We start from the raw sequence: 25,286 nt of genomic DNA on the forward strand, positions 1-25,286 counted from the left end.
ATTTTTTTTTTTCATTTTCATTGTGGTTTAATTTAATATTCATTTATGTTTATGTTTTTTTTTCTTATGTGTGATGAATGCGACTAAAAAGGCAATGAAGGAATGTATTATTATTATTATTAAATGAGAAAACAATTGAAAATGACAATGATAATAATAATAATGATAACTCGCTGATTGATGCAAAAATTTAGCTATTATTGTATGAGAGAAACGCGCAAAAAACTGTTGCATACCTTGAGGCGTCTGTCGTCTGGCAATACGCGGCGTATGCATAATTTGTATTTGTATTTGCTGTATGTATGCATAATAATAAGAATACATAATGCGTATGTATTTAATGTATGTATATGTATATATATATATATAAGTACTCGTAATGCGTGTGTATTAGTTTATTCATTAGTTTAGTTTAGCTTCATAAAATTTGCATCTGCTCCTTAGACAATATCTCTCTCTGATAAATATACATATAATATATATATCGTTTTCTTGTTGTTTTTTTTTGTATTTTTTTGTTGAATTTTTTACGTTTCGTTCGTTTGTTTTGGTAACATAGTTTTATTAGGCAAAAATGGCAACAAAATTGTATGTTTAACATTTGTCTACATCGAAAAAACCGTTTATAGTCAGTGGTTCTTGTTCTTCATGCTCTTCTTGCAGTTGTCCCTTCGTTTTTTGTGTTTGTGTGTGTGTATTTGTGTGTTTCTTTTAGTAGATGTATAACTTTAGCTAACTAACAATTAATTTAAACATTTTGTAACTTATAATTGGCAATAAAGTGTTTGAATAAGCAAACATTTAACATTTAGCATACAATTTTCCATCTTCTCCTATTCTCTTGATTTCGTTTTCGTTCTCGTTCTCGAATAACCCAAAATAAACAATAAATAGCTTCTTTTTGTTGTTGTTGTTGTAATATTAATGTATATATATGCATGTATATATAGATGTATGTATGTATATATGATATATATATGTATATAATGCATCTCTTCTTCTCTTAACTTCCATTTTGTTTATCATATTTTTTCGCTTGTAAAGACATAGTGATTGTGGCCTGATTAAGTTGGAATATGATTTAAATATTTATGTATATATATATAGATACAATGGGGACACTCGTGTGCATCATTAAATTCTGCCGCTCTTAATTGTTACGAATTGATATCAGTGTTAAAAACTTGAGTTCGTCACTGGAGTGCCCCCGTCATAAAATTGTATTTCTCATTATGCTAGCTGGCAACTTAAGATGCTTAAAGCCCCGTTTGAACTTATGCGTGTATTAGTGAGTGAATGAGTGAGTGATTGAGTGAATGAGTGAATGAGTGTTGTGAATGGCGTCTCATTGATAGCATAGGTATATAAGGTATAATTAGGTAGTTGGGTTAGATTAGATTCGATTACCGATTCTTCGACTTTTGCGAATCGATTTAAAATTGATTTTTGTTTTTGTGGCTGCCGGCGCCAAGTAAAAGTTAATCAGTCGCTGTCAATATATATGTATGTGTATAGTTGAGATCCACCAAAGCAAGTGTGTTCTCCATATGTGATCATGATGTGTGTGTGTGTGTTTGTGTTTGTAAATCTCTTTGGCCATTTGAATGCTGGACTAGCTCTAGTTACTCTTCCTCTCTCTCTGTCTATCTTTTGGTGGGTGCGAACTTCGTCTTCTCGCTGCCAAACTTAGAAATCACTGATCTCGCCCTCAGTCTCGGGATAGGTGCAGGAGAAGGGATTGAGGAGCCAATTGCAGAGTCCTTTGTTGCCACCGCCGCTGCCATCGTGACGCGTTCGCTTCTTGCCCTGCCTCTGATAGTTGCCACCTTGGCTGCCACCCGATATGGTGATGCGATGTCGCTGATTCTTCGACATGCCCGAGGCAAAGCTGCTCTCATCCGAGTCGCGTACCGTCGCCACACTGTGATAACCGCTCTCCGCTCGCCTCGAGATCCCCGAATGCTTCGATGTGCGCGGCGTCGACGAATCGTGGCCACTGTCATAAGCCTCCGAGCTGGTGTTTAACGGCAGCAGCGGCAGTCGTGATTGCGCCGACAGTGGCAAGATGTTGGTGATCTCGTTGAGTTTGTGCTGTGCATCCTCGAGGGAGTTACGTCTACCGCCCGCCGTTGCCATCGACTTCTCCTCCAGCTCACTGATGTCGTCGTGCTGCGGCGCAAAGCGTTTCTCGCTCTTGGGCAAACTGGGATCCGAGGCGCCGTCCGGTTGACGCAGCAGCGCATAGTCATCCATGCCCGCAATCTCCATGATGCCATTCAAGCTGGGCAGCGAGCCCTGACTGGGACTGTGCGATGGCTGCTTGGGCGGACTGGGCGTGAGGCGATAGGCGGGCTCACTGCAGACGCTGCTCTGTCCGACGTTGAAGCGAAAGGCGGGCTCACTGAACACGCTCCCGACATCGGTGCGATAGAGTGCCGCCGAGGGCGTCACCTCGGCCATGGCCAGCTGGGAGGTGAAGATCTCATGTAGACGCGCCAGCTGATCGAATTGATGTCTGCCAAAGGGAAGAGAGGAAAAACATATAGAGAATGTTAGTTTGTAGAAAGAACAATTTGACCTAGATTTCAATTTTTAAGTTTCTTTACCAAATTCTAGAAACAATATTTCAGCATCAATACAAGACGTATGATTAAATAAATATGTAAGTAATACTTTTACCTCATACTCTTAGGGTATTAACAAAAGCACCTCATAGAAATAAATAATATTAAATCAAGTGTGTTTGGCTGAACTATTTCCTATGGCTATTGCTTTGCAATCAGAGTAAGTTCTTTCTTTATTTAGGGATTTATTTGGTTGCTTACCTCGCGCGTTCGCCACACTCGCTAAAGGACTCACAGGCCATGTTGAAGCTGGACACAAAGCTCAAGTTGTCGCAGTGACTCAAAGCCGCCAAGGGATGCGCTTGATCCTTCTCCTTGTCCCGCTCCCTTTCCCTGGCCATCGTGCGTGCGATTTCCTCCTCCGTCACCTGCAGTCCACAGTCAATGCTGCGCTGCGACGGATGCTGCGAGCTGCTGCGACTAGCAGCCAGCTCCGCCTCCTGAAGCTGCTCGCGCGACACATGACGCGACAGCATGCGATGCAGACTGTCGTGGGAAATGTCCCTGGAGCCCACCAAGGGGTCATCGAGCAACGGCAACGCTGGCGGCACTTCTGACGGTCCACTGTCCTGATCATCGCCATCCTGTGGCACATCCTGGCTGCCCATGAGGAGCGGCAGACTATCAAACTCCGCTTCCGCTTGAAAAGCAGTTCGCTCCGCTGGCAAATCGAGGGATTTTTGCTTTAGTTGCGATAGCTTCAAGTGCAGCGCTGTTGGCGAATTGCTGGCGGACGCTGTGTTCTGGAAGACTTGCGTGGTCTGATTCTCCACCCACTGACGTATCATGGTCTTCTTGTGCGCATCCATGAAGCCATAGCCCTGTGTCTGGTTGGCCGTCGGCAGATTGCCCGCAGTGAGTGAACGACACGACTGAGATGACTTCGGGCCATCCACCCAGGTCTCACACTGCTTCACGTGGTTCACCTCACGCATCAGATGCCTCGCTTCCGCCACTTTGGCGCGCGAGACACGCGGTCCATCGATCCACTGTTCCTCGGTAATCTTTCGCATGCCCGCCTCGAGCTGTTCCAGTGCTGCACCTGGCGTCGAACCGTGTGGACGCCTCAGTGGCGATCCCTTTGGCGTGGGCATATTGGATGCCTTGGAGCACATGTGACGCGGCAGCGGCGAGCCTGGTGGCACCTGTTCATGCACCAAGCTACTGTGTGCTGCCATGGCGGAGGTGGTGGCAGCATTGCCAGAATTATTATGGCGCTTTAGGCTACCAGTGGAGCTCAGCGTGGCCTGCTGCTTTTTGGCTGGAGAGGAATGCGAAGGCAGGTAAGAGAATGTACCTATGATTGGGGTGAAATGTGGGTAGAAATATGTTTAGTTATGATTATTGTATGATTCCTCTAGAAGGTTTTAGTCAGTTCGCTTAGTCAGCAATGAGATGAAAAATACACCCTTAGGAAGAAGGGTGAAAGTATTGTATCGTTTTAAAAGGGTTTTTATTAGTCTAGTTAGTCCTTAGGGTGCGAAGGAGGCTGTACTTAATGTTATTATATTCCTCATTGAAGAGAATAACTCATCAGATAGTTTTAAGGCATACCCTTATAAAAATATCCCATAAACTGTAAACAATCTAGGCTAACTGCGTATCCTGCTACTCTATTATTACCATTTCCACAGCCTTGAACTTATCTTGATGAAATTTGTTATAAATTATGTTCTTTTGATAAAGGCAATAAATGTGTCAAAGCCAAACAAATTGGATAACTATTGCATACAATAATTTGTAAGAAAATTGAGATAGTTAAGAGAAGTGTAAATAATAGATATGCCTTTTATAGTTTGTTGTACTGTTCTGAAACCACGTTGCCTTTCACTCATTCAACAAAAAGCCTTTGCAACTTGGGTGTTCAAAAGACTAGTGAAGCGTAGACAATGTCTGGTTAAAGTCAAGGCAAGCGAGCTGTGAAGCGTATTCCTCAATGAATCGATCGCATTCGCATGTTGTTGTCCTTGTGCAGCTGGCAAGGACTGTGTGAAGAATACCCTGCGGTGCATAGACCTAATGAGTTCAGGAATTTCAATTAAAATCTCATAAGCAATTCCCATCAATCGCATGTTCTGCTTTTCATCTTGGCAGCTTCACTGTTTTCTGTCTTTTCCGTTGACCTTTTCTTTTGTCTTTTGCGTTTTTCCTCTGTTGTACTGTGTCTCGGGTTAATGAATTGGGGGGAGTGCGTTGATGTTGATGTCGTTGTTGTTGTTGGTTGTACTTACCCTTTTCGAGGGCGGCCTTCTTCATCAATGGACTGGCACAGTTGGATTTGGGTTGTGCTTGAACTGGTGGCTTCTCTGCCCCGCTGCCCTTGAGCGCCTTGCTTAGCAATCCGCGATTGTCGCCGGCACTCAACGATGGCAAATAGACAGGCGGATGTTCGCCGTCGGTGGCATCATCATGGGGTCCCATGTATATGACTGTGTCTGCTGAGATCTCCGAGCTTGATGGATCCGCCCCCGAACCAGCTGAAGAGCCACCCGCTCCAGGATTCATGCCCTGAGCGAGACCAACAGCAAGGGGCATGGGAACACGATGTTTGCGACGCCGTAGGCGATGGATGCGCGAAGCAATCTGGATGGTGGAGAGTGCATCCTGATAGCTTTGCGCGTGCAGCACATGTGCGACAATTGCCACATGGCAGGTAATGGGCGCCAGGCAATCCTTCAGCAGAGGCGTCAGCGGGTGGTCCTTGTGTGGCGGATGCCTCTGGCCACTCAATATGGCCAGCAGTATGTTGCCAATTCCCGAGAGCGGCAGACCCCCGTTGCGATTGGCACAGCCGCCCAAGTCGATGATATGTAAACGGCTGCGACCGCCAGCAACTACAAGAGTGTGTGAGTGGAGTGAGTTGAGAGTGAGTGTCGAGAGTGTCAAGAGTGTGTGAGGGGGAAGTAAAATGGGAGAAAGGGGAGAGAAATGCGACACTTTAATGGCCTGGCGTCTAGTGAAACATTTAGCGTGCCACTTGAGTGGCAACAACAATGTACAGAACTGCGACTATGATTGCACTGAGAGAAAAGTTGGGAACGAAAATTAGAAGGGCTAAAAAGAAAACTAACAAACAAAACTAAATAAAAATAAATAGACGAATTTGGTATAGCTTAAATTTCAAATGTAAATTTCAGATCGAATTTCTTTATCAATAATAGGAAAGCATGAGATTGCGTCCGATACAATTTCATATATTTAATTTAACAGAAATCAAAATAATACAAAAATTATATCAATAGCAAAATAACGTTAAATGTGAGATACTTTATTCATTTTATTGATGACTAATTTATCTTTAAACACAAATCGGGAAAATATATTAAAGTTGAATCTAAACAAAAAAAACATTAAATTGTACATGCCTTTTTCTCTCTGTGTGCAATTGACATTGTTAAAGGGAGTGAGACGTGATGTAGAATAAAGAGAAGGAGCAGGAGTAAAGGAAGCTATGACTTACCACCCCCCTTGCGGGACAAGCTGTATTGGTAGACGTGCAGCGTAAAGATGAGGGCGGACTCCAGCGTCGTCGATGAGCTCGAGCTCGTTGCAGAGTTGGAATTGGTTGTGGAACTGGAGCTGGAGCTGGAGGCAGCGGCAGCGGAGTTGCCGGAACTTTTTAAGCGTCCGGCGAGGGCCGAGTCGAGGAAGAGGGCCGCACGCTCGGCGGTGGGTGCACGTAGTTCCGTTGGGCCACCAAGGAAGTCGTCACGCAAATAAATCCCCGGGGAGTCGTCAGATTCTGTGTCGGCGTCATGGAGTGAATGAAAAGGGCATTAGGTTTTATGTGCGAATAAATGCCACTCTATGTAGTTAGCAACCATTGGAGCAGGCAGCAAGCAGCAGGCAGCAGGCAACGTTCAGCCTTGGAGTATGGAGCCAGCAGGTTAACTTTATTCAAATTGGGGGTCGCAGCCCCTGACTATCATCAGCCTCATCGCCATGCTCATCATCATCATCAACATCGCTGTGCAGCGCCATCATCAGCTGGCCCAGGGGCAACATTACACGGGACCCACGCCCACATTTTTATAACCCTGGCAACGCCCCCTCGCTCTACTTGCCCCTCAGGCAGCAAACAGGTGGCGCTTGCTTCCTTAATGCTTACCAGCGGCATGCGAGATGAGCAAATCCGTGGAGAGAGCATCCGGTTTGGTCGCGCTAACGCCAACGGCACTCACACGCACCGAGAACCGTGCTCCGCTCTTCTGTCGTCGCTCCTGGATGCCCTTGTACAGCCAGGCGATGGCACACGGCGCTGCCCCTAAAGCGCACATCCCCGAAGATGAAGATCCCAGATCGCCCAGCACCGTCTGCGGTTGCCCAGTCCCCGGGTAGCCCATGGCCAGCAGACAGCCATCGGAGCCCTCGAGTACCGCAGGTATAACCTCGCTCAAAGCTGCCGCACACACGTCCGACTGTAGGGGAAGAAATTGTATATATGTACATAGGATATATAGTGCATAATAGAGGCTTGAATCGTAACGATATTTCGAAGTTTCAAATTAAGAATTAATCAACAAATTATACTAGATAAGCATTGTATACCAAAGATCCAAATGTAACTTATGATATAAGACCATGTATTATCTTCTAGTTATACCATAGGGTTCTTTTTTTCTCGATCATATTAAGACCTCTAATTTGGAGAATGTTTATTGAGAAATCTATCAATTGTATGTCAATTATTTTCTTTATGATTTTTAACTACCAAACTTCATCAAATAGGGAAAAGTCTTAATAATCTTAACCACCTAATGTTTCTATCCAATTTCTTATATTTTCTTTTGACTTATAATAATAATAATAATAATTTATTTCTTAACTTTCATTGGCATCTATTAAATTGTATTCTTCCGTAATAGTGACATCAACTATTCCATATTATGGTAAGGAATATTTTAAGTGCTTTACTGTTTTTTATTCCTATAAATATTTCCTATCTAACTCTCTTCTTTCTATGTTTGCAGCTTGCACTCACCTGTTTATCCTCTGCACTGAACAAATTATCGAATGCAAACATCTTGGGTGCGGCAACCATAGGAGCCCTTTCTTGGGCTTGTGGAACGCAGACGTTCTTGGGATCTGTGAGGGTCACCTGGCGCTTCTTCTTGTCCAGCGCCATAAAATGGGGTTCCCCCGAGTTCGTGATGGAGTTGGAAATGGAGGACGCCTTGTCCGCGACCCGTAGCATGACTTTCACTTTGCCCACGCCGTAGCATTCGCGACTGGCGAGTCGTCTGGCCAGGCCAGGGGGCATTGGGGGAGGGGCACGCTGCAGTGCACCACAGAAGCCTCCATTGCGAGGTATGCTGTTGGTGGCGCCACTGCTGCTGATGTTGGTGTTCATGGCTGGATGTCGTCCGCGGTTATCTGTGTCCATGGTTATGGAGTTTGTTTCTATGATGGAAGCACTTTGGGTTCCTTTACTATCCTGGCGAGATGACAGAAGACAAAGACAGAGTGAGTATAAATCCTCAATCCTTATGAGAAGAACATAAACATCTTCTCCACTTTGTATGTTTTATGCTCGTTTGCCAAGGATTTTATGGTCAGCATTCGCAGTGGCTGTCATAAATTGTGATTTTTGGCAAAAGGACGGCAAGGCAAAGGATGCAAAGGGACGAAGCTGTTGGCAAGCCAAGGAGGGGCTATAACACTTTCTCTTTATGGTTATTACCATCTGTTTATTGGGCATATGCTTCAGCCATGCACTATTTACCATTCACCATTCACTATCATCACACACTCATATGATTCACTGAGTCTGAGTACTTTTATTCACTTGTAGCATCGTCCATTAAATGCGGCAATTTGCTTTCAGTTCAGTTTTCTTCAGTTCGTGTTTCAATTTCGCATATTTGAGTTATTTTCGAGATGATTTTAAATTATTTTTCAGTTCTTTTTAAAAGGTTTATTTGCCAGTTAGTTTTAAGTTGACAAGTGTATTATTTATGTGGGAAAGAAATAAATACGAGTTTCAATTTCGCATTTTTGAATTAGATTCAACATAATTTTGAGTTTATTTGAAGATGGGTTTTTTTACAAATTAGTTTTAAGTGAGAGATGATAAATTTATTAATTATGTTTGAATTTCAATTCAGCATATTGGCGTTATTTTTAAGTTGTTTGTTAAGTACATTTTGAAGATTATATTTTAATGCTTTATTTGCCAATTAGTTTTAAGTGAGAGATGAGAAATTTATTATTTATTTGGGGAATGGAGACCTTTCTTTCTTCTCGGTTCTTCTTGGGGGACCTTGCGACTTGATCATCATTCAAATGGGGGAACGTGACATTTTTTGCAACGTCTTTTCATTAATATTGTCCCTTTTTTTTTTGGTGGCACGTCTAGGACGACAACGACACTGCATGACTGGCAACTTCAGGCTTAAGCTGAACTTCATTTTTCAGACTGCGCGCACCTGCCACATGCCACATGCCACCAACTTCCTTGGCGTCCACCTTTTGAGCTTTGGCTTTTCACACAAATCGATTGGCAATGCCTTCTAATTGTACGCAACGGCAACAACAACGATGGCGAACTGAATGATGTGGTGTGTGCAAGGGTGGGGAAGGGAAAGGAAGAGGTGGTTGGGGGGAGAATGCCATGGCATTGTATGGGCAACAATATTAGCACAACACAAGAACGAACACACACACACACAGTCACACACTTGTATAGAGAGCGTAAGACACACAACAAACCCTTTTTTTATGACTGGCAATTTCTGGTTGTTGTTGATTTCATCTTTGGCTGCGACGCTTTGGCTTCTTCTTCGATTTGCTTATTCATGATTTATATATTTCATTCAGTGTGCTCGATTCACGATTCTTCAAAATTCAGCCTGCGCTTGAACGACAAAAAACACACACAATTTCATTTTGTTCTCAAAGCACAACAACTCGCGACGCGAACGCCGAACGCCATTCGACGCGTGCCGTCAACGTTGGCATTACAATCGCAACTGAAACGCAGCGCGGCGCCCAACACCAAACTTCCCATTCGAAAGAGAACGTTGAACATTTGCTCTTTGCTGTCACACACGTCGCATGCGCAACTCAAAGTGAGAGAACGAAAGAGTGAGAGCGCCCACTTGCTTTAGTTTATGCTGGCAGTGCTGTGGCATTGTTGGGGTTGGACTTTCGCTTTTGGGCTGCTAAGAGAGCCGACGGAGCGAGCAAGTGCAAGCCAGAACAGAACAACAGACGGCCGCTGTGCGCTCTCTTCCATACTGCCTAGTGCCGTTAGAAAGCGCAGGTAAACAAAATCAGCGAGGCTAAAACAAAAGGAACAACGCAAATGATGTTTATATTGTAGACATCAAAATGCTAAAAAAAACACACACACCGACTCACACACACATTGGGGAAAGAGGAGCAAAAAGCACGCACACAGACACTCACTGACGATAGTTGAGAAGCTGAAGCGTCACTTAAGTGCCGCATGGGCAACGGGTAGAGGGAGGCAGAGGCCCCAAAATGCAAACGACGTGTTTTAAGTTCGCTTACATTTGACAGCCGAGTAGAGTCCGTTGAGTGTGTGTATTTAAAAGCATCTATCTGCGAGTGGATAGAAAGGGGCGAAGGGGGAAGAAGGGACAGCGGGGATTTGGGTGGGCTTTGAACAGGAAGCAATAAGGGGAGTCCTAAAGCAGTTAAAAGTGTTGTTATTGCTGCCGACTCTGACAATATGTCTCAATTAAAGTTGCGCAACTGAAGCCTGCTCTTAACTGCACTTCAAAGTGTTTTTCCTAAATGTCCAAAACTCTGCAAAACACTTAAATGTCTGTGTCCTATAAACTGCTTTTAAATACATCATCATCATTACAATTTTATTATGCTTATATTTGATAATCTCACCACATCATCAAATATTTTATGATAGCTCCAAGAGTTCGTATTGCGTATTCCACAGTTTGGCAAGCACTGTTAACTGTGAGAAATTCCGTTATTTTTGTACACCGTATGGCAACGCTTTGAATTTTGAAAGTATTTGAGGTTATGTAAGGATAGTCAAACAGCTAATATTTATGTTAAGTTGTTAAACTTTTTATTTCACTTTTTCCATTCATTTTATACACATATACAATATATACTTGAGTATCATTCTTCTTTTTTGTTTCGTTTTGTAAATTTTTTTGTTCGTTTTTCGTGTGTTCGCATTATTTGCACACAATTATCCTCGTGCTCAACAACAACAAAAATGTACTGAAAGTAGTTTGTTAGGTATTTGCCTAGTTGAAATGCATTTGCGATGAATGTATCGTGTGTACGAGCATATATAGTATCATATATATATAGTATATATAGTCGAATATGTGAGATATATAGTCGATAAATCTTGGTATATAACGCATGTGCTTAAACAACTATGTACTTAAGATTACACAAACAAATTGAAACAAACAGCCTATTGGAGAATGTTTAGAGGTAAAAATTACATAAGAAACAACAACAATAATGAGGGGAGTAATGTTTGGGGGATAATGTTCGTAGATCGTAAACTTTGTCACACGTTAAATCGTTTTTTTTTCTTTCTACTTCTTGAAATGAAACCAAAAACAAAAATAAAAGAGATGAACAAAAACCATGATGTGTAGCTTGTTTTTCAATGGGAATAACCATGATATATGGACTGGCTGAGGAGGATTCCACAAGTCCAACGCCCAACTTAGTGGGAAGGCGCACCATACGAGCTGCTGGGCGCCGAGGGAGCTGGCGGAGCGGCAGGAGCACCGTATTCCGAGGGAGGAGCAATGCTGTTGGGATATGGGCCAGTCTCCTCCTTCTGGGTCTTGTAGCGAATGAAGTAGACCTCCGGTTTGCTGGGCTGCGTGGGCGCTGGCGTTGGGATGACAATCTCGGGCTGCTCCTCTGGTTTCTTGACCAGCACATAGACCAAAGTCTTCTCCTCGTTCTGGGGGAACTGAGGAATTATGGGTGCAGTTGGTGCAGGTGGCGACGGCGCCTTGATGAACACAATCTTGTAATGCTTCTGTGGTGGCGGCACATACAGAGGTTTCCTATCATCGTTGTGATCATCATAATTGGGAATAGAGAGAAAGGAGAAGGGTTTTATATAACATATGCAAATGTGAATACAACAAACAAAATGCTTATGGCCAAGACCAAAGGCCCGACCCATAGAAAACTTGTTTATCGGCTGGCTAATAACGACCTGTCACAATTACCGCCCACAGCGCTCTAACGATTACCACAAGCGCAAAAATCCCTCTAGACTCTTATATAAAGTGGTGTGTACTCTCTATGGTAATTGTGTGTTCCTGTCCCCGAAGCGAAGCTAAAGTTAAAGCCGCCTGCACAGTGCACGAGTGCAATAATTAGCTTTGGAAATGCCTCGAATAAAGTAAAGTAAAGTAAAGTAAACTTAGGTAACATTGTAGTCACGCTTTAGCTGTCTTCATCACCATATCTTTCCACCGGTAATTAAGATTACCCGACTCTCACTCACCCGACTCTCCCTTGCTAAAGAAGAAGAAGAAGAAAGACGAAGACGCTACACAAATGACAAAACTAAGCAAGTGACTACTATTAAATACTGCGCTCAACACGTGAGTGCAACAGAGACAACTGGGGGTATTAAATAATTTACGAAGTGCCCGCCTGACAAATACCGCACATTAAATTTGGAATCGAAATGGAAATTACATTTGTAATTGAAATTGAAATTGAAATTCAAATAAAACCCCTTCACTGGAAGTTTGTCTGTCCGCAAATGATAATGCAAAAAACGCAATGTGGCAATCATCTGGTTGTGGATGGGGCCCTGAGCCAGATTAGATGATTAAAGTTGGGTGTTTTGCAACTGAGATATTAACAAAGTACTAACTACTTATGTATGTATTCAAAAACTGAAAAAACAGAAAAAAACTCCATCTGTGTCACAGCAGCGAACCCCATGAATTGTGGGAGAATTTTCGCAACACGACAACTCATTTTGGAATAACATATAATGGTAAACCAAGCGAAATGAGTGGCATCGTTATTAAAGCGAAGTGGATTATTTGGATAACTAGTTATCTTGCAGATTATCATTATGCAGAAGCGGTACATCTATTATTAAAATGGCACAAACATAATTAAAGACTTGCCAAAGGTGAGAAATTATAAACAAAAAACTCTTTTGATTCTATGGATGAATTGCATAAATTTAAGATTTAATAAATGCTATGGGGTAATATATAGGAAATTAAAAAATAAATTGCAGATAATGAAGGATTATTGAAATTGATGAGGTAAATGATGCTATGGAGATGTTTCAAGATGAAATAATAAATATTTTCATTGGAATTTAGACAAATAGTTAACCAAAAATATTCGATCCTTTTAAAGAAGCTGTATTGAAAAATGCTATGGAATATTCCAAATTTGGTTTAACTATGAGTCAAAGAATTTTAAAGACTTGCGAGTTTTTAGGAAATAAATGAATAAAGTATCCTTCGCTTCTTTTGAAAATGTTTTTAAAAAGCAGGTTTCATAAATGATATGGAATTACAACATTTTTGAAGTCGAATCTTTAAATGGGATATAAACAATTTACTTTGCAAAATATTTTAAGTGAGAAATCTAAATTCCCCAAAAACTGTGTCTAAATGAGGATTATATAAGTAGTGGTTATAATTCAAAAAACTCCCAAAATGTTATATAATTGTGCAATGATCGCTTCTACGATAGTTTCGAGCTATACTCGAGGTTAATTGGGATCGCTTGTCTCACCTGGGAGCCTGGTACTCTGGCTCTGGTGGTGGCACATGCACATAGACGTGCTTGTGCACCACTGGCGGCTGCTGAGGTGGTCCATATTGGGGTGCTGGGGCACCGTAGCCCCCGCTTGGTCCACTTGGCTGATAGCTGCTCGAGGGAGGAGCGCTGTAAGTGTCACGAGGTGGTTCGGGGCGAGCGGCAACCAACGCTGCGCTGGCCAAGACGAGCACGATCTGCATCAGAACAGACAAGAACAGAACAGAACAATATAACATCATATATTATATCACAGAGTCACGAGGGAGAAACACAAAACACACAGAACATACCACACAACTGGACTGCATAATGCTTAGTGATAGATCGAGTATAAGTATATATATCTATATATTGTATATCCGTTTAATGTTGGGAGTTCGTTCGTTCGACGCGGAACCTCTTACTCTTACTGCATGCCACAACGATTGTTGCAGTTTCTTTTATACGCGCCGCCGCTCTGTGGCGAGAAATAAAAATTAAGTAAAATTCAGCAGCGACGCCGGCGACAGCCGCAGCGCAAGCAGACGACGAAGCAGCGCAGCAAGCAGTTGGTAAAGAGCGCATAACCATGAAGAAATTGAAATGTATAAAACGGCAGCAGCAATAACAACAAGCCCAACTCTGCAACAATAACAAAACAGCGTAAAACAACAAGAGCACAAGCAGCAACAGCAGCAAACAACAACAAAACAGCAGCAACAGCAACCGCGGCAACAGCTCAGCCACCGCAACAATAACAATAACAAAAACACACGCAAAAGAGCAGCTGGCAAGTCATCTGGGTCTTGGGGGAAACTGAAGCTCAAGCCGAAGACGAAGCTGAAGACGAAGACGAAGTCACAGCAAAAGCCGAAGCCGAAGCTGAAGCTGAAGATCACGTTGGCGCTGCTCCTAGCTGCGACTGCGACGCCAACAGCTGCAGCAGCAGCAGCAGTGACAGAGACGTCGACTGCGACAGCAACATCAACTGACCGTTTCTTCTTCGTTTTGTTTTTTCCTTTTCAATTTTAACTGATTCGATACCCTTGCTCTACTCGTCATAGACTCAATTGTGATTAGAAAGAGGCATCTTCGATTTATATTAATTACACTTCAATATAAACTAAGCCTTGCTTTATGTGGGTCAATAGTTTAGTAGATCAATTTGTTAAAAAGCGAATTTTTATTGGCATGCTTTCATATAATATTTTACTGCGTTACTGAGTAATGTAAAAAGAGTTGTTACAAGTGCAAGTATTTTTTACATTCACCAGGAAGTGTTCATCCCAAGTTGTCTTGCAAAATTCAAGAGTATCTTGAAAGCTGCTTGATGATTACACCATTTAGATGTACTTCTCGCTCTTTGGTTTCTGTCTTTGTTTTGATTTTATGTTACTTGTGGTATTGTATTTGTATTTGTTATATTATTACGAGCAAGTATTTTGATCATTTGGGTTTTTGGAGGATCGCATCATCGTCGGACTGACTGTTCGGATCGTGTGGCACGATTCACTTTCAATTTCAATGAATGTGGACGTCGGAGTCGTTTTGTATCTCTACTTGTCGATGTGGATGTGTTGGTGTTGCTCTTTATTGTGGATTCACACTCTGGAAAGGGGGGCAACTGGACTCGACTCTCGATTGTAACTGGACTGTTGTTGCTATTATTTCATTTCTTCATGCACTCCAATCTTTTGTTATTCCATCTCTTTCTGTCACTCTCTCTCTCTCTCCCTGTCACTCTTTCACTCGCTTTGGTTTGTGCAAGCTAGCTAATAATGAGCTTCACGGTCTTGTTGGGATACCATCGTCATCGTCATTTCCATCTTCATTTCCATTTTTTGACATAATGCAATAGTTGGCTATGAATTTCTTTAATTTAGTTTTGTATGCTCTTGCTGTTGTTGTTGTTGCTGTGTGGCTTATTCAATAATTTGGAGCCCGGCAATGACATTATTTCGACTCGTACTCCCTTCCTGCTTCCCCTCCTTTACAAAAATATGATTGGCTAAAAGTAACTTTTGTTTATTTGCTTTTTGTCGTTAAGTGGCTTTTCCTTCTCTCACTTATTTTTTTTGCTGTTGTTGTTAGTAGTTAGTTGTTGTATTTTTGTTTGCTGTCACGATCGGTCTATTGACTGCCTGGGAACTACCTTGGATTTTGGCAGACGTCTTTCGCCCCCAAGGCGTTATCCATTTCGATATGCACATAATCGATAAAATGCAATCGATCGATTTGGTAGCCACTCCTGAAAATGGGAGGGGGGCACAAGGAGGCGGTTGCCAGCCGGAATTTAATGAAATCAGCATTTTGCATTTCGGCTTGAGGCGGGAAACGAGGACGACACTGCAACTGGAACTTGCAACTTGCAACTTGCAACTGTGGTAACGTGCAGGTTGCCACATGCAACAGCAAGTGGCAACCGTCACTTTTCCTCGATGGCATCATTTATAATGCCGTTAGCCAAATGGCAAGTGTTTTGGCCATGTTTATTTCAGTTGTGATGTTGCTTGTTGATTTTGTTGTTCATCTGCGGCGCGCGCGCGTTTCGCATTTCCTCAATTTCCAACTCTCGAAATCCTCGTCATCATCATCATCAGCAGCAGCCACAACATCAGCAACAGCAGCAACAGCAGCATAGCGAATGAAGATGCTTTGGTTAGGTATAGGTATATAAAATATGTTGATTGTTCCTAGGTCAGGCGGGGCAATTCCCCCTTTGCCATTGGCGCTTTCTTGAATACTCCCAAGCAGCTGCAGGCTCTGCTGCCACAAGCCGCAAGTGCCACAAACACGTTGCAAGCTGCAAGCTAACATAATTGATGAGACGGATATGGTTATTGAAATATTAGTACAAGCATCCGAACATGGTTAAACATTAATGGAGACACATAAGTATATTTTTAGATGTAGATAAAAATAAAGACATCATAATTACATGCATATCAAAAAAACATATAGTAAAAAGATAGTTCAATTATACACATTTATTTTCTAAATTAATAGAGACTTAAGTATATTTTTAAGCAAATATAATAGCAAATATAATAAAATGATTAAGAAACACAAATAAAATAAATACATAGTTAAATTATTCCTATTTTATTGACAATATTTTTAAATGCGCTATAAATAAAGTCATTACATATGAAAAATTAATAAATGGCTATTAAAAATATGTTTATTAATTGAGTGATAACTATAGTATTTTCATAATAACATAATCGATAATTAATTTATAACCACATATTCATTTTAATCATATCTTTAATCATATTTCATTTAAGTATTTAGCAATTATCTTTTGATTCACTCAAAGTAATCCTCAGCTTGCGTCGCGACGCGTTCCCGAAAACCATTTCTCATCTTTTTCATGGCGTTGAATCTTTCTGCTTTCTCCCATTGCAGAAGCAACATCATTTGGTTCGACACCTTGGCAAGCGCAGATACTAATTATTATTAAGTATCTTTCATGGGCTTTATGTAACAAACAGCAAAAGCAACACCAAAAGCAACCACAACAGAGCCGCGAAACCATTTAAATAATATCGTATTTACATAAAAATTAAAAAACAATTAAAATGCGTTTACACACAACAAAAAAAAAAATATATAATGAAGAAGCGGCCGAAGGCAACGGAACTTTTGGAGTTTTGGGACCGTTGAAGAGAGTGGAAGGCACTTGTGTAAGTAAATTCAGATACAGTGACAGCCGAGCTGAGCTGCAGATACAGATACTGTATCTGTATCTGTATCTGTATCTGGATGCTAATGGGCTCGTCTCGTCTTGTCTCGTCTGATGTCGGTTGTGAGGTGGGTGCGTTGGCAATCGCCACTTGTTAGTTTTAATTTGTCAAGAGTTGCACTTGAAGACGTCGCCGTGTGGAGTAAAGAAAGTAAATTGAGTCTTGGGAAGCATTGTGACCTGTATCTGCTTCTACTCAGCATTGTAGCTGCGTATCTCACAGATACACATGCTCGAATTTATATCTCTCTATGTGTGTGTGATGATGATGATGTAAAATGCCATTACATGTGTGCATTACATAAGACTTTTCCTCCCCGTTGCTTTTTGTAACTCCCCTCTCTCTCTCACTCTCTCTCTTTCTTTCTTTCAGGCGTATCAAGAGCCGAAGATCTAATTAACAAGAGGAGACCCGAAAAAAGCCAAAAAAATAAAAATAAAGGTAAGTAGTATATACAATTGTTGGCATTGCATTGAAAATGATTTTTTATTGTTTTTGATCAGAAGTAATAACGATAAAGATAACGTAAGTTAACAACAATTAAATGTACATTTTGTAGTTGTATCGCGAATATAAACGGGGCTGCATCGTTATCCCAAAAATGTATATATCTCTCTATATATATCTATAGGTATATGTGTATATATATTTGTGTGTATATATCGTATATAGCTAAATGAAAAACAGACAAAACTTGCGCTGCGTGGAGGCCAAAACCAAATTATATTGTTCCACTGCTTCTTCCCTCCAGCCTCATGTTGTTGTTGCTGTTGTTGTGGTTGTAGATTGTAGTTGTAGTTGTACTTGTAGCGGAAGAAGAAGAAGAAGAAGAAGCAGCAGCAGAAGCGCCGCCGTCGGTCGGCATTTTAATTTGTGGTAGTTGGTGAGTAAGTAATATACTCGTAATTTATATTTATTTGCCCAGCCTTGGGGCCCATTAAAACTCCAGTTTTATGCTTTCAGGGACGGGGTTTACATATTTACAATTGACTTTTTGTTTTAAACCATGGCAACACAAGAAGCACGGCAGCCACAATACACAAAGACCATAACACGAAAGACTACCACATTTATATACTTCATATAGTACAACAAAGTGCAACAAAAAAGATGACAACAACACAAGGGAAGTCAGAACATTGCGACTGAGTCTACGCGACCCTGTGTAACCCTGTACCCAAGTCCTTACAGTCCAAGTCCAAGTTCAATTTCGATTGTATTCCTAGATCTCCCTTTTCGTTTACAATATACATAAATATTTACTTAGCTTTTCATTTGTTTACTGTCCACATACTTATATTACTCACGTTAAATTTGGGTACAGGGTTTCAAAAAAAAAAAGAAAAAAAAATTTCGATTATCTTACATCGTTAATAGGAATAAACTGGGAGGTACATACATATATCATAATTTGATTCAATTTTTCGCATTTTCTTTTTGATTTTTTTGTTCGTTTTTTTTCTACTTTTTGTTCGAATATAATCGTAAAAGTTAAAAATTATTGTTCTAATATAGGAACCGTTAAGTCCTTTAAGTTCAGTGTTGCAAAGCGCATTAAAAACCGTTGAGTTCTATATCGTTCTTGAAGAAATGCAAGCAAATCCATTAAAATTGAGGAATACTTTAAAGTTGTTAGCATCTTGAAAAGTTCGGATTAGTAAGCAACCCGAGTTTATGAATGAATGTGACTGCATATCGAAATGGTTTTGCAGCATTCCTGTCTTTGGCTTTCTTGAGGGGTCTTGGGGGGTCGTCACGTAGTTTGGGTTTGGGTTCCGTTTCGTTTGGTTCCGTTGTTGGGGGTCTTTAGTAGCGTCCGTAGGCACCCTCGGTATCTAGAGCGCCCATTGCCCCCCAATTTCTGGAGCCAGGCGGCATTCGAGGCACGCTGCTGACCGTTCAACGGATTGTTGGCCTCGTTGTGCAGACGCATTTGGTGTTGCTGAAGCGGTTGCTGCTGTTGCTGCTGCTGCTGTTGTTGGTTTTGTGGATCCTCATTGCTCAACTCCAAAATCTGCAAACAAACAACAAAAAAAAGAGAGTTAAACTTGCAATTGTTATTGTTGTTATGGTTGTTATTATTATTATCATCGCAGCGTTATTATTGTTGTTTACATCAAGCGTAACGGATCTCTGAGATTGTGAGTTTGTTAGTTATTTCAAAAATCTGTTGAAATCTTGACTCGTATATTTATACAGCGCAACCAGACGCCCCCAACACCAGCAACCAACGCCAGCAACATTAACACCATCACCATCAGCAGCAGCTGCGACGTGTGGGAAGTTTGGTCACAGCTTTTTTTGGCGGATCATTAAATCGAATGAACTTTACTCTCAGAGCTCTCAGATCTGTAACGTTGTCTGAGGCTCAAGCTAAACCTCGACTTCGACTTCGACTTCGTCTTGGAGTTGAAGTTGCTGTTGTTGTTGTTGGAGGCTGTCTTCATACATCGCATCGCATATGAAACTAGTTGCTGCTGTGAGCTGTGTGTTGATGATGACTGAAAATGTGTTAATGGGGGGGTATTGTCGTGTAATTATCAGACGCTAGTCGTCTGTCCCCCTCCCCCTACACTGTTGGTCTCCCACTCTATCTCTCCCTTTTGGGGAGGTCTACTCCCTCTCGGACTCTTTTGTTTTTTGGCGAACGATGTGTGAACGCAAGAAAAACCTAAAACAATTTCGCGCCAAGTAATTATATTATTGCTAATTTAAAAGATTGTTGCTTTGCCTTGCTTTGCTTTTCGTTTGCTTTGTATATTTATCCAGCTATCCATCTCGCTTCAACTTGTTGTCATCTCCAGTTGTTTAGTTATTAATAACTTTTTTAGCTGAGACTGCAGATATTTTGGATTGCATTTAAACGTTCAGACACAAGGAAACAAACGATGCTGTTATCGCATGACATCTGGTTAGGAGGGCTAAATGTCTCCCTTCTTGCCACACTTCCCCCTCTGGCTGTTGCTGCCACTGCCACCCCGAGACAGCGATGTGGCAAGCGTCCTCACAAATTTGGACAGTTTAATTTGAGAGTTGGCGCTAAGTGCAAAGTTATGTGATTGTACAAGGAAGGGTCTTTTTATTATTTGTGTGAATTGTTTTGTGGATATTCGTAGTGGATGGGCAACGGACGTTTGGGGGGGTAGTGAATGATTTAACGAGGGTTGCTTGCCGCACTTGCCACACTTGCCACTTGCCACACGTCTGGCCATAAACACTCTCTCAACTATGTGCGCATAAACAATTACGTATCAATATTGTATAAGGGCATCATTGACTCCGGCTAATCGGCTGGGATGCCATCAATAATAATAATATTGTAATGCTAAGGTCAGACACCAATGAATATCGTTGAGTGTGTGTGTGTGCGAAATGCTTTATTCAATTTATTAATAAATTCACCGTGAAGCTGTATGAAATTCCATCGAATCATCGTGGCACAATTTGGGAAAATTAAGCGTATAGTAGTTTCATTTTTTTTCTCTCATTTTTTTTTTTTGCTAACTGTCTGACCTCAGATTTGTATTACTTTTTGTCTGGCTTATGTTTGTAGAGCTTGTGGAGTTATTTTTAGCCATGTTAATTTGATTTTTGATTGCTACCATGAGCATTTCTGCCCAAATTATGATCATTGCAATTGGGCCTACATCAAATTTAGATGTGTTTATTTATTTTTTATCCGAATCATCAATTTTCATCTATAAACACTGACTTTGAATTAACAAATTCATTTTGTATTATTCACAATTGATTGTTTTCTTGGAGAAACGCTTTGAATCGACGTATTCAATTTCGTATTAATTATAATATTTAAATAAATTAATTTTGCTATGAATTATTTCTTAATTATTTATTTTTATTTTGCAAATATGAAATTGGTATTAAGAAATTATATTTTTTTGTAATTTTAATTTGTTTAATTGATTATTATTTTTGTCTTTTGCAAAAACTGACTTTGAATTCAGAAATTACATTTTTTATAATTATCATTAGCAAATCCATTTATTTATTATTTATATTTATTTATTGTCTTCTGCACAAACTTTTCAATTAACTTATTAAATTTTGTATTTATAGAAACCTGTGACCTTACTCGAAAGTATTTCCCTGGCGGAAAGTTCTCATCCTACTTTGGCGCTGCGCTTCGTGACTGGCGCCGGGAAAATTGTTTTTCCCGTCACTAAGAGAAGTGAAGTGAAGTGAAGTCATGTGACATCCCCTGGCTAATTAACAATAAGCTGTGCTGTTTGCCGAGTCATGATCTCAGGTTCAATGCATTATTACTATCAAACTGACAAGTGGAATTTTCGTATTATTTTTCTGCGTGACGTCGCCAAGTCAAAGTCAACCTTCGTCAGCGGTCGACGTTGACGTCGACGTCAGCATCAGCAGCAACGCCAACGCCAACGTCGACGTCAACTTTGACGCGAACAACGTTCGCCGCAGCAGCAGTAACAACAGCAAAAACAACAGCAGCAACTTCGCCGTCATCGTTTGCTATTTTGACATTTGATTTTCCCTCCCCCTATGCAGCACATTTGTTTGATATTGCTTTTCGTTTTTCTTTTCCTTTCTTTTTTCTCTGCTTCTTTTCTTTTCTTTTTCTTCTTCTGTCAATGCCACTGGCGTCGCTGTTGCCTGTGTTGTCTCTCTTTTGGCCAAAAGCATCTTTTGTGGACGTCGCAAGTCGCACGTCAGAGGTTTATCGATTTCCAAGTGCCATAACATGACTCAGATTCAAATTTAGACTTCAACTTGGACTCAAGCGAAATGCGAGAGATGGCAAAAAATCAGAGGTTGAGATGCAGATAGTTATAAGTAAAGATTGAAGCAGAGATGAAGGTAAAAAAGTATATGTAAATGCAATTGTAAAATGTGTAGAGACAGCGACAGAGTATGAGAAGCAAGAGACAAAGAGTCTGAACTAAAGGTTAAGGCAAAGGTCAGCGAATACATTAAATTATAAGCTGAAGAAGAGGTCAGCTTAGATACGGTAATTAAACAGGAGCACTTTAGTTTAGATTTTCTCCATTATTTGAATCATACGAATACATTCTACGATCGTGGAAAGAAGACCTAGAGCTGTCTCACAACATTTGAAATTGAGGTAGCCAACGACAAAGTGAAAGATACTCTGCAACTTGTCATAGAACTAGTTATAGATGCAGTGTAAGAACCAAGGACAAACTGAGTGTCCAACTCAAAAAGACAATCTCGCTGAAAGACTCATCGAACCAGAAGCAGACTTAACTGTTAGATGTAGACGTAGATTTGGATTTAGCAGACTTGGCAACAAATTAATGACAATATTTGTTTAGTTTTTGTAGTTTCAGATTCAGAGGCCAGAGACCATAAGATGGCAAGAAGGCAAGAAGACAAGGCTTCAGACTGTGTGCAACTCATAACAGTGTGTAGCAAATGGTGGCAGTTGCAATTGCGATTGCAGTTGCAGTTGCAGCTGTGTCTAAAATCGAGTGGCAAAATAATATGAAGCGCGGCACCATCGAAATATCCACATTGAACATCCACATCCAACATCCATTAAATTGCCCCCCCTGGTTAAGCAGCATTTTTGTCTTTTGGTTGCGAAAAAGAACAGGAAACACCGCATAGTGCAACAAAAAAAGAAGAGGTAAAAAAAAACATAATAATACATACCAAAAAAAGAAGTAAGTATAAGTATGAGCATAATAAAATTGTGCAAAGATGAGAGCTTGAAGCTTGGCAGCAGGTTGGTCATTGCAATGGATTGGATTGTAGCCGAGCAGGCTCTGAGCAGCAGCGTGGTTGCAGTTGCAGTTTACAGGTTGCAGGTTGAAAATTCCATGTTGTGCAGACCTCGGATGACGCCGATGCGACCGTTAAGACCGGCCAGAAAAGAAGGCAAAAGTGCAAGCGCAAAAAAAACCAAAACTTGCGAAATATGTAAAATATTTTTGAAACGGTTGCAGACGCGCAACCTCAACAGCAACAATTGCAAGTAATGTGGTCAGAAGACTAAGGAAGACTTGTCTTGATATTGGTAAGGTATTGGAGTAAGTAACCCTATAGCCATATAGCCATAGCTATGCTCATTGGCCTGCCATTGATGGACCATGACGTAACTCTCTGCAAAACGTCGACAACAACAACAGCAACAACAACTGAGTGAGCAAAACAAAAACACGTTGAAAAATAAAACCTCAATAATTGGCGACATAATTGCAACTTAATACCACGCTTTGCCTCTTTTCATTTAGTTAATTATATCGCAAAAATAACGCACCAAAAACGTTGAGGGCACACACACATCGACATCTGCAGACATCGAGATATGATATGTGGGTAATGGTCTTTCAACAGGCTATCCACTTACTGAAGAACGTCGAGGGGAAATCGTAAGGGGGGGAGAAGACCCCATTGACTTCGTCTTCGACTTCATCTTCGACTACATCTTCGACTTCTTCTTCGACTTACCTGCAGCATGAGCTCACGCAACTTATCCAATTCATCGCCATGCGACCTTGTGGGCAGGTATCGACTCTCGCAAGGCTGCAGCGGCGTCGCCACCAGGAGCAGCACCATCAGCAGCAGCAACAGCATTGGCAGCGGCAACTGCAGTGTCTGCGGCAATTGCAACTGCAACCTGTGTCTTGCCTGCGTCTCTGTGCTCTGAGTCAAACTCTGATTCCTGCTGCTTGTCATTCTGCCTATAGTTGTTGGTGTTGTTGTTGTTTGCTGTTGTGGTTGCTGTGGTGTGATGTTGCGCTGCTGCTGCTGCTTGGGTCACAGGTGCTGCTGGCGGCTTTTTATTGCCTGCAATCATATAAGAAAGTGTGTGAACTTTTAAATGACTTAAGAGAACTGCAAGTAAGCATCACGAGTGTATCGAGAAAAGTACAGTACTACCTGACTAAAAGGTATGGTTAAGACTGCTAATTATTAAAGACAGTCAATTTAATATTTAGTGTTTGAAATATTATATAAAAATTAAGTATCTTTTTAAACTATTTAAGTTTTTGTACAACTTTTGATATTATCATTATTACTATTTTTATTATCAACTTTTACAATATATTGAAGAGTTTAACTTCTACTTTGACTATACCTTTTTAATAGGAAAATTCTTTGTATGTACAAATTTATTATTTTGGTTAATTTTAAATAAAACTTGAAGATTTGAATAGAATTTATATAGTGCCTTATGTACCAAATAAACTTTATTATATCAACCAATAACAAATTAAATATTGAATGATTATTATATTAACAAATTTCAAGAAATATTTCTTTAAATCACATTCTAAAATATTTCACCATCACGTAACAAGCTCTCCTCCCAAACATATTATCATCCCACTATCTAATATGAATGAAAAAATCTGCATAATATTAAACAATTTTCACCATAGCGCATATAGATTGTGATAGAAAGAGTTCTGCCTGAAGAGGTGGCTTAGCTTTAAAACTCGTAAATAGTTGAAAAAGGTAATTCAATTAATTAGTAATTTGCTAATGGCACATAAACAATATTAATGCAAAGTGGTTTTACAACCGAGGATTACGTGTTGACGCAACTTTTTTAAGGGGGGACAGAGGCGGGGGGTCAGTTTGCTGTGTGTTGGTGTTGCAATCCTGCCTCCAGCCTCTTTCACACGGATGCTGACTCACTCACTGGCAATAAAAACGGAGTGTACACGGAATTAGTTGTAGTCGCTGAATTGGGTTGGGTTTTAGCTTTTAACTGCGTCACGATTCTCTCCACTTATTATTATCTAATTTTTTTCGTTGTATTATTTTGCACTTTTTTCTTGCTTGCTGTTTTTATTTTATTTTTTTTTTTGTGTGCGCCGAGCTGAGCTGGTGCGATGTGCTGGACCAGGATAACAATGTAGCTTTAAGCAAAGCTGCGTGCAGACATTTGTATTTATAGCCAAAAAGCCAAAGCATCGGTCGAGATTTTAGTGGCACTTTGGCCGTGATGACACAGAACACACAGCACAGAGCAAAGGATATATGTAGAGGAGAGATGAGAGGGCTGGCCTTATGACGTCCAGCAGATGCGCTACGTATAAGTCTTTACTCAGCCTTGAGGCTGGAGCAGTCGGCAATGCCCCAAAGAATTCCTTTACATTTCACATTATGCGCGCGCAGAGGCGACAACAGCAAAACCGAAAGCAACAGCAACAAC

General features: G+C 40.9%; 3 protein-coding genes across 7 annotated transcripts; all 3 read right to left on the bottom strand.

Moving 5' to 3' along the window:
• Nucleotides 1–447: 447 nt before the first annotated feature.
• LOC132790619 (kinesin-like protein CG14535) lies at nucleotides 448–9,579 on the bottom strand. 3 transcript variants are annotated; one of them, XM_060799225.1, is made up of 7 exons: nucleotides 9,333–9,579; nucleotides 7,606–8,053; nucleotides 6,733–7,042; nucleotides 6,085–6,366; nucleotides 4,856–5,458; nucleotides 2,826–3,921; nucleotides 448–2,515 (listed from the first exon to the last, which is right to left on the bottom strand). In XM_060799225.1, exons 2-7 carry the CDS (start codon nucleotides 8,005–8,007, stop codon nucleotides 1,687–1,689), a joined length of 3,522 nt encoding a protein of 1,173 aa, XP_060655208.1. In that variant the 5' UTR covers nucleotides 8,008–8,053; nucleotides 9,333–9,579; the 3' UTR covers nucleotides 448–1,686. The 3 variants fall into 3 exon arrangements, with proteins under 3 accessions (XP_060655208.1, XP_060655199.1, XP_060655189.1); XM_060799216.1 differs by having other exon boundaries at nucleotides 7,606–8,058; XM_060799206.1 differs by lacking the exon at nucleotides 9,333–9,579 and having other exon boundaries at nucleotides 2,826–3,885.
• A 1,087-nt stretch (nucleotides 9,580–10,666) lies between these two features.
• LOC132790630 (uncharacterized) lies at nucleotides 10,667–13,792 on the bottom strand. Its single transcript, XM_060799236.1, has 3 exons — nucleotides 13,682–13,792; nucleotides 13,365–13,585; nucleotides 10,667–11,650 (listed from the first exon to the last, which is right to left on the bottom strand). Exons 1-3 carry the CDS (start codon nucleotides 13,697–13,699, stop codon nucleotides 11,299–11,301), a joined length of 591 nt encoding a protein of 196 aa, XP_060655219.1. The 5' UTR covers nucleotides 13,700–13,792; the 3' UTR covers nucleotides 10,667–11,298.
• A 3,770-nt stretch (nucleotides 13,793–17,562) lies between these two features.
• On the bottom strand, nucleotides 17,563–24,992 carry LOC132790635 (uncharacterized). Of its 3 annotated transcripts, none has more exons than XM_060799250.1 (3): nucleotides 24,771–24,992; nucleotides 23,573–23,911; nucleotides 17,563–19,130 (listed from the first exon to the last, which is right to left on the bottom strand). In XM_060799250.1, the coding sequence occupies exons 2-3, from the start codon at nucleotides 23,798–23,800 to the stop codon at nucleotides 18,870–18,872; spliced, it is 489 nt and encodes a 162-aa protein (XP_060655233.1). In that variant the 5' UTR covers nucleotides 23,801–23,911; nucleotides 24,771–24,992; the 3' UTR covers nucleotides 17,563–18,869. The 3 variants fall into 3 exon arrangements, with proteins under 3 accessions (XP_060655233.1, XP_060655241.1, XP_060655251.1); XM_060799258.1 differs by having other exon boundaries at nucleotides 24,767–24,992; XM_060799268.1 differs by lacking the exon at nucleotides 24,771–24,992 and adding an exon at nucleotides 24,674–24,692.
• Between the last annotated feature and the right edge of the window lie 294 nt (nucleotides 24,993–25,286).

Source organism: Drosophila nasuta, chromosome 2L, assembly GCF_023558535.2.
Source record: "Drosophila nasuta strain 15112-1781.00 chromosome 2L, ASM2355853v1, whole genome shotgun sequence".
Classification (NCBI taxonomy): domain Eukaryota; kingdom Metazoa; phylum Arthropoda; class Insecta; order Diptera; family Drosophilidae; genus Drosophila; species Drosophila nasuta.

Excerpts from the sequence above, each read along its gene's own strand:
- LOC132790619 (XM_060799225.1), bottom strand. The coding sequence starts at position 8,007 with ATGGACACAGATAACCGCGGACGACATCCAGCCATGAACACCAACATC. Across the intron at positions 5,459-6,084 it reads CTTGTCCCGCAAGGGGGGTG|TTGCTGGCGGTCGCAGCCGT; the intron begins GTAAGTCATAGC and ends ACACTCTTGTAG. Across the intron at positions 2,516-2,825 it reads GAGTGTGGCGAACGCGCGAG|ACATCAATTCGATCAGCTGG; the intron begins GTAAGCAACCAA and ends TCCCTTTGGCAG.
- LOC132790630 (XM_060799236.1), bottom strand. Across the intron at positions 11,651-13,364 it reads CCAGAGTACCAGGCTCCCAG|GAAACCTCTGTATGTGCCGC; the intron begins GTGAGACAAGCG and ends CAACGATGATAG.
- LOC132790635 (XM_060799250.1), bottom strand. The coding sequence starts at position 23,800 with ATGACAAGCAGCAGGAATCAGAGTTTGACTCAGAGCACAGAGACGCAG. Across the intron at positions 19,131-23,572 it reads TGCGTGAGCTCATGCTGCAG|ATTTTGGAGTTGAGCAATGA; the intron begins GTAAGTCGAAGA and ends GTTTGTTTGCAG.